We start from the raw sequence: 8684 nt of genomic DNA, 5'->3' as shown, positions 1-8684 counted from the left end.
TGTGAGCGTGTGTGGGTGTGTGTGTGAGGGAGTGTGTGTGTGTGTGACAGTGTGTGGGTGGGTATGTGTGACAGTGTGAGAGTGTGTGTACGAGTGTGACAGTAGTGTGTGAGTGTGAGGGAATGTGTGTGTGTCAGAATGTGTGAGTGTGTGTGTGTATGAGGCAGGGTGTGGGAGGGTGTGTAGGAGAGTATGTGTGTGAGTGTGAGAGAACGTATGTGTGAGCGTGTGTGTGAGTGTGAGAGTGTGTGCATGTGAGAGTGTGTGTGTGTGTGTGAGAGAGACAGTGTGTGTGTGCGCGCGTGCAGGCAGACGGGTTGGGAGGTGACCAAGGGGATCAGGCAGGAAGGAGTGCAGGTCGCATGGTGGAGGCTGCCAGGGATAGAGCCAGGGTGGAGCAACTGGGATGAGGGATCGGGACTGGCTCAGTTGGCCCACTGAGCACAGCTACTGTCAAGGCCTGAGTGAGCGAATGACTCACATACGCTGGCGTGAGTTGGGGGCTCACCCTGAGAAGAGGAAGACACCAGCTCCCTGAGCACACAGACTTCCTGCTAAATGGAAACACAAACCCCTCAAGTGTAGGTGGTGATGGTTCGGATACCGGGTGGGGTGTTTTGTTCTAACCAGAGAGTTTTCTACCTTCTACTCTCCTGCCCTGAGGCCCTCTGGGCAAGTTCCCTGCACAGGGCCAGTTGGCAATGGCTAAACACTGACCCTGGTCTTCTCCTCTCCCCTCTAGGTGGTGCTGCCCCATCAGCCCCTGGCGACCTACACCACAGTGGGTAAGAGTGCCCCGTAGCCCTGGTGGCCCCCAGGCCTCTCATCTGGGTGGCATCTGCAGTTCTGAAATTTCCTTCTTCCCACAGGTCCTTCCTGCCTGGACATGGAAGGCTCTGTGTCTGCAGTGACGGAGGAGGGTGCTCTGTGTGCCGGCTGGCTCTCCCAGCCCACCCCGGCCACCCTCCAGCCCCTGGCCCCGTGGACACCTTACACCGAGTATGTGCCCCATGAAGCCGTCAGCTGTCCCTACTCAGCTGACATGTATGTGCAGCCCGTGTGCCCCAGCTACACGGTGGTGGGGCCCTCCTCAGTGTTGACCTATGCCTCTCCGCCACTCATCACCAATGTCACGGTATGTCACACAAAGGCAGAACTGCACTCGCCCATGCTGAGTGCACCCTTTTAGAACCAGAGCTGACTTCCCGACCCTGATCTTCCTTGCTATTGATTCTCAGGATATTCAGGTCGTCAAAGCTTGCCTTGTCCTGCACGGAGGCCTGCTCTGATTCTCATTTGCTGAAATACCTTTCACAGAGATGTCTCACAGCCTCTCTCATCATCCTTTCTGCTCCTCAGGACTGGGGAGGTCTTCTCTGATTCCCTGTTCTAAATCTCCCCAGCTGCCCTGCAAGCAGTGAGTCTTGGTTTTGAGTTGAAGTTTTTAGTGAAAGGGGTACCATGTGAGATCTACATGGGGTCTTGTGTTGGAACCAGCCTTTCATTTCTATTCAGATAACTTAGGGAGTGATCGTTCACTTAATAATGGGACTTAACAGAAGATTTCTAGGCTGAGCAACAGGTGATATTTTTGATGGCATCAGACCCACTTGTGGGGTAATTTTTTAAAGTTCTGTCTCTATTGTCAGATTGCCTGTGTTCAAATCCCTGCCCCTTCACTTATTAGCTATGTGACTCTGGGTTTAGTGACTTAAAACTCTCTGAACCTCAGTGTCCTCATCCGTAAAATGGGAACACCAAGAAAAGGGTCATTGTCAGGATCAAATGAAATAATGCATGTGGAGGGCTTAGCACAGTGTCTGGCATACAGAAATCACTAATATATATTAGTTATTATCATATATCAAAATCTGCTAACATTAACTAAGGGCCTGATGGGAAAGGAAGAGCCTCTTCCCCCAGGAGTGAAGGAAGGAGAGGAAATAGATTTATATTAATGGTGCCTATTTGACTAAAGGAATGGGAATTTTGCAAGTGTTCAAGGGCAAAAAGACCTGTGGTTACAGCTGTATTCAGCTCCAGTCCAGGGAAACCGTGGGAAGTACAGCTGGGCCTTGAGCCGTCCCAGAGCCCACCTTCGATGGTGGAGCTTGCTTTGGTCCACCTGTCTCCTCCATTTCCCTCCAGGGTCCAGTGTCATCCTGATGCACCTGCCCCTGCCTCCAAGCACCTTCTATGAAAGGCCTGCAGGAGCCCTTCCATCCCAGGTCCATCTGCTACCCAGCAAACCAATTTTGGAGGCTGGATGATGATAGATAAGAAGGAGTTAATCCAACTCCCTCTCCCAGGCACCTCATTTCCATGTCAGGGAGCCTGGGGAGAGGGTGGTGGGTGGCGGACTCATGGTTTCCAGCCATTTCATTACCAAGGATTCCTTTCGTTGTTTATCCCCTTTCATCATCCCCACCTTTTGCTTTGAAAAGTTCTGTATATCAAACAAATGGTATTTATTAAGAATTAATTTATTTGTTTTGCCATTTTGTGAATTAACTCATCAAAGCTGTCTAGAGCTATAAGTCCACACTCCTGATCGGCAGAGATAAGACCTGCTGTGGTGCTGAGTGGATGTAATTCTATTCCCCAGCAAATAAACCTATAGTTGCAATAGATTTGTACAGGTTTATGACTGGGAAATGTAGAATTTCCATCTGGATTTTTGAAAAGCTGGGAATAATGAGGCTTTCCTGGATTCTGTCTGGTTTCAGGACACTGGGATAGGGACCACTGGCTTACACCTCAGCCCAGATTTTGGAAGGCTGGAAGGCCTCTGAGACCATTTCCAGCTCTACCATTCTATGCAAAAACACCCTAAAGTCTTGCTACTCAAACTCTGGTCCCTGGACTGGCCACATTGGAGTCCCCTGAGATCTGATTAGATATGCAAAATCCCAGACTTCTTGTGCCAGAAGCTGCATTGTAACAAGATCTGCAGGAGGTTAAGAAAAGCCTTGGCCGGGCGCGGTGGCTCAAGCCTGTAATCCCAGCACTTTGGGAGGCCGAGACGGGTGGATCACGAGGTCAGGAGATCGAGACCATCCTGGTCTACACGGTGAAACCCCGTCTCTACTAAAAAAAATACAAAAAAAACTAGCCGGGCGAGATGGCAGGCGCCTGTAGTCCCAGCTACTCGGGAGGCTGAGGCAGGAGAATGGCGTAAACCCGGGAGGCGGAGCTTGCAGTGAGCCGAGATCGCGCCACTGCACTCCAGCCTGGGCGACAGAGCGAGACTCTGTCTCAAAAAAAAAAAAAAAAAAGAAAGAAAAGCCTTGCCCTAAATGATTCTAACAGTTTGCTGTCAAGACACAGTGACAATAGGAGGAATATGTGACAGGAGAGACAGGGATGGTAGGGAGAGATTTTGGCCTCTCTCTCATGAATCCATGCGAAGAGCATCCTCTTCTATCTGCTTTCCTCAAGTGTGAAAGAGAAGTAAGAATCCAGGCCCCGCCTCTGTTACAGGCCTGACCTGAGGTTTGTGAGGGAAGTCGCCCGTGCAGGTGAGAGGTGTGACTCGTAGAGCAGGCAGGAGAAGGACTCTAACCCTTGAAGGGTCATGGTGGGTGCCCATAAGTGGGATGGTGATGGAGATGAGCACAGAGACAGAGGAGGATGAGGATGTGGAAGGCACCAGGCAGCAGCAGGAAGGAAGGCCAAGTTTGCTGACAAAGCAGTGCTTCCCCCACCTGGGGATGGCTGGGCTTCCCCATGCTGGCCACCACTAGAGACGACAGAACTGTGTTGGCTCATGGGAACCTCCAAAGCTGTTGTGTGGAGCCTGGACTGTCTTTGTGTCTGGGCAGGATAGTGGCCACCTTCCAGATATGGCTGCCAGGCTATGGTTTAACATGTATTTTCACAGATTTTAAGGTGCATTTATTTTTCACATTTTAAGATCTCTGAAATAGAAATGAATTTTGTATTCAACGAAACCTGGAAAATCCTCTCTAATTGGCTTAACCCAATGAGTTCATTACTATTTGTATTCTATTTTGTAGATGAGAAAAATGAGCCTTCCAAACAGGAAGTGGCCTGAGCAAAGACATATAGCTAGGAAGGGTGAGGGTTGGGGCTGCGGTTGAAGTCTGCCTGGCTTCTCCCTTGGGGGAGACTTTGAGCAGGAGGAGGTGGAGTCCCATGAAGTGAGAAACCAGGAAAGGGCAGAGTTGAAGGGGGAGATGGAGACCACTCTAAGGGCAAGGATGGGTGGGTGGGTCTCCTGGGGCTGCTAACCCTCTGTCCCGTGTTTCCCTGTCACAGACAAGAAGCTCCGCCACGCCCGCAGTGGGGCCTCCGCTGGAGGGCCCAGAGCACCAGGCACCCCTCACCTATTTCCCATGGCCTCAGCCCCTTTCCACGCTACCCACCTCCACCCTGCAGTACCAGCCTCCGGCCCCAGCCCTACCTGGGCCCCAGTTTGTCCAGCTCCCCATCTCTATCCCAGAGCCAGTCCTTCAGGACATGGAAGATCCCAGGAGAGCCACCAGCTCACTGACCATCGACAAGCTGCTTTTGGAGGAAGAGGATAGCGACGCCTACGCACTCAACCACACTCTCTCTGTGGAAGGCTTTTAGGGGTGGCTCCCACCTGAGTCCTGTTCCCTGAAACTGGGATTTGAAAATGAGCCTGGAATTGAGCCCCAAATTCAAGCTTGTTTGGAGTAGTTATTTCGTAACTACACTTTCTACACACAGCTAGAGTTGTAGACCTGTAAACCTTCCTTCCCTTCTGCCTTCCCCTCCTTCCCTCCCTCACTTCCTCCCTCTCTCCTTCCCTTCTTCCTTCCCCTCCCTCCCTCACTTCCTTCCTCTCCCCCTCTCCTTCCCTTCTTCCCCTCCCTCCCTCTTTCCTTCCCAACCCCTTCCTTCCTTTTCCTCCCTTCGCCCCTCCCTCCCTTCCCTCCCTCCCTCCCTCCTTCCTCCCCCCCCTCCCTCCCTTCCTCCCTCCCCCTCCTCCCTCGCTTCTTCTGTCTTCCTTACTTCTTTTTTCGATTCTGTCCCATTTTGGGAGGTAATTATAGGGATTTTAGCAATAACGTTTTATGTCAAATGTTGCCAAGTCTGTGGTCCATGGGCTTTCATTTCTGTCACATTTCATTTCTTGGAAAAGGCTCCCTTTCCCCAGTGCCTGCTGAAACTTCTTAGGGCCACTCACACCCTCTGTCCTTTTAAGAGGTATGCAGTGGCCAGCAGGAAGATCAGCCCTGACAGCACCTCCTGAGAAAGGCAGCCAAGGGCCTACCCTGATGCCAGAGTCCTTGAGCTGTCAGTTCCCACAGTTGCTCCTTTGTTTGCTCTTCTCAGCATCAGCCAGATTTACAGTTTGGGCAGCAAAATCGCAAGGCCTGGGGCTCAGGGTAGTAAGGGGTGGGGAGTGGGTGGGAGGGAAAAAAGAACATTAGGGTGGGTGGGGGCAGGCCAGTGACGAAGAGAGGGACAGAGGAGGGATGGGAACAGGCTGTGCGTCTTAGTTGGAGAGAGGGGTGTGGGAGGAAGCTTCAGTTTGATGCGGGGAGGAGGAAGGCTGAGGAATGACTTGGCTCCAGATTACTTGGTTATTAAGAAGAACAATAAACTGAAGGAACGCATTGCTTGAAGTGGTGGTTTTGCTGCTCTCCTTGAGGATATATGCAAGGGAAGTTGGGCTGTTGTAAACAGGGCGAAGGATGTGTTTGATCATTTCTGTCTCACCTCTAGGCCCTCTGCTGGTGCTGTGGAGGCCAAGACCCCATGAAGCCTAAAGGTGATGGGGCCTTGCCTAGGCTTAGTGCTACCATGTGGGTTTCTTTTCTTTTCTTTCTTTCTTTTTTTTGTTTTTTTCTTGAGATGGAATCTCACTCTATTGTCCAGGCTGGAGTGCAATGGCATGATCTTGGCTCACTGCAAGCTCCGTCTCCCAGGTTCAAGTGATTCTCCTGCCTCAGCCTCCTGAATAGCTGGGATTACAGGTGCATGCCACCATGCCTGGCTAATTTTTGTATTTTTAGTAGAGATGGGGTTTCACCATGTTGGCCAGGCTGGTCTCGAACTCCTGACCTTGTGATCTGCCCGCCTTGGTCTCTCAAAGTGCTGGGATTACAGGCGTGAGCCAACGCACTCAGCCTTTTACCGTGTGGGTTTCTTTAGTGTCTTGAAAGCATCCATAACCCACCATTCTGTGGAGCCAAGGCCCCCTCTACCCAAACACCCTCCCTCCTGCGGACTTCTAGAGCCTCAGCCAGAAGTACCATTAGGTTTAATTTAATTGTTTTGCTGAAGAAACATCAGGTTTGTAGGAGACTGAGTTGTTAGCAGGGATGCTTAGCTCGTGATAGTGAACGTGTACCTGGGGAACTGGCACATTCACCTGCTAATAGCACCATCGTCACTATTAAGCAGACACTTCAGCTGGTAGAATCCATGTAGTAGAAGTCATGGACTTTTCTGGGAAATGATAGTTTCTTTGACACATTTTCTTTGCCCACTTTAAATAAAAACTCTGGAGAAAGTTGCCTGTTTTGGATTTTTTTTTTCTACTTAGGATTAGTTTTGACCCAGATTTCTCTGTGTCTGCCTAAAATCCCACTACACAAATCTTGAATTGTTTTTATTCAGATATTTTTTAGATTTAAAAGCTCAAGACAGTGTTTGAGACGATACATTTACATCTTTTTTGGTAGTGATGGTAAGTAGGTGGGCGGGAGTTTCAGTTCTGTTTGATTAAAAGCCCTGGTTTTTCATAAGAAAAGACACTATGCAAGATTTTTCAGTGTATTATTTGAGAGGGTGCAGAAGCAACCTCCATAAAGGAGTTAAAGTTGGTAAAAACCAGCAAAGAAAGAAAGTACTTAACGTATTTGCTAAGATAAATGGTCTATTTTTTCTCTTATCTTGAGGTCAAATGTCTTGGTAGTAATACATCTGGGTTTCTTCCCGAGTTACTCTGCTAAGATGGAAACATTTTCATAAAGATTTGTAGACTTTTCTGTGCCAAAGTGTTTCATTTCTTATCAAGTTAATCCCCCTAAGCTTTCAGTCGCATGTTAGATAGCGTGATTAGAGGAAGGAACTTAACACTAGTCTTGTTGACTTTGCAAATTGATCTATTGCAGAAGAAGATAAAACCAGTCCCCACTGTGCCTGCAGTCTACTTCTCCCAAGCAGAACATACGCGTGGCTAGTGGGCTTGTTGTCCAGGAGAGTGGGGAACTGAGGAGAGGAAGGAAATCTTTTAACTTGATGGCTCTTCCTGTTATTCATGCCATCATGAGTAACTTCTCATGATGCTGAGTGTTCAGGGATAAGTTCTACCATGGGCATTTCCACAGCAGGCTCTGAAAATCCATCAATCAGGATCCAGGAGCATGTGACATCAGGCGGGAACCGTGACCTAAGGAAGCCATCTCATAGGGTCAGACATCACCACGGAATGAAAATTCCAGAAGCCAATTAGTCCTCTCCAAGATCAGTCCATGGAGTGAGTTACAGTTTGGAAGGGGTCTCCTTTTCCTGGTGATTTTCTGAGTTTCTAAAGTCCTCTGAGCTCACTGCCTTCATTGTTAATCTTTGTTGGAGTAATTGTTGTTTAAAAATTATCCACACTATTCTGCTATGTGTCTTATTTCCAGATTTTGGAGGACGAGAGCACATCCAGTGATTTAGCCCTCTTTAGATTACCAGCACCATTGTCTTTTTGGCTTAATCTCCCTGAGAACCAGAACCTAGAAAAATGACATGGAAGGAAAGAGTTTTGAGGTTTTCTCTTCGGTTTTAGTGAGGCTCAAGTGAAAGGGAAGATCTATTAAAAATGCATTTGCCTTACTCTCTTTTGAGGTAGAGGCTTGAACAACTTGATCTGCAACTTGAAGAAGAGTGTGGCCAGTGCGATGTAGACTACTGCTTTACAAGATTCTGATCCATGAGGCTGTCCAATTCTAGCATAAAACAGGGTAGCAAGGAGACAAGTATGTGGCTAAGATGAAGAAGGTAGACATCTGGAAAGGAACAAAATCACATGACCAAGTGTCTTAAATTCTCTGAATATCTGGCTGCACTCATCTCTAAGTGGATATCTGAAGACATGTTCTAAAGCTAAACGCAAATTTCTTGAAATCAGAAACCACAGATAACTTATTTTGCATTAACTTACTTCATTTGAGTGTCAAATATGAGACTCTCTCAATAATTTCCTGTTGAATTGAATTAAACGGGGGGATTCCCTATCTACTACTTCTAAATATTGATATAGATGATTACAAGTTGATTATAATGAAGTCTCCTTGATTGGATGGACAGAGACATGATGCTTGGCAGATGTTTTTTCTGAAAGCTTGAGTAGAAACATCCATAAGCTGGTGCTATTAATCTGTTTGTCAGTTCTTCTACAGCTGTGGCTGCTGTGGAAGGTGTTTCATTCATTCATTCAACACAGATTTTTAAAAAATTTATTTTATTGAAAATTGACAATTTATATATGTTTGTGGAGTATGAATATAATATAATATATTATGGGATGCAATTTACAGATTGATGTTATAACTTATGAATACAATGTGAAATACTTAAATCAAGCTAACATATCCATTATCTCCAATACTTACTTTTTGTGGTAAGAACATTTGCAGTTTACTCTCTTAGAAAATTTGAAATGTACAGTACATTATTATTAATTATATTCACCATGCTGT

General features: G+C 47.5%; 1 protein-coding gene across 1 annotated transcript in view; it reads left to right on the top strand.

The window, feature by feature from the left end:
- POU2AF1 (POU class 2 homeobox associating factor 1) overlaps positions 1 to 6508 on the top strand; it is a 27236-nt gene extending 20728 nt beyond the window's left edge. Inside the window, exons 3-5 of the mRNA XM_023208206.2 lie at positions 743 to 785; positions 870 to 1135; positions 4279 to 6508. Of these exons, the coding sequence (XP_023063974.1) occupies positions 743 to 785; positions 870 to 1135; positions 4279 to 4593 (624 nt within the window). The 3' untranslated portion in view covers positions 4594 to 6508. The remainder of the gene's footprint in view (positions 1 to 742; positions 786 to 869; positions 1136 to 4278) is intronic.
- Positions 6509 to 8684: the final 2176 nt, after the last annotated feature.

Source organism: Piliocolobus tephrosceles, chromosome 13 (assembly GCF_002776525.5).
Source record: "Piliocolobus tephrosceles isolate RC106 chromosome 13, ASM277652v3, whole genome shotgun sequence".
Classification (NCBI taxonomy): domain Eukaryota; kingdom Metazoa; phylum Chordata; class Mammalia; order Primates; family Cercopithecidae; genus Piliocolobus; species Piliocolobus tephrosceles.
The sequence above is the reverse complement of the archived record's forward strand: the minus strand, read 5'-3'. Positions and strand labels throughout refer to the sequence as shown.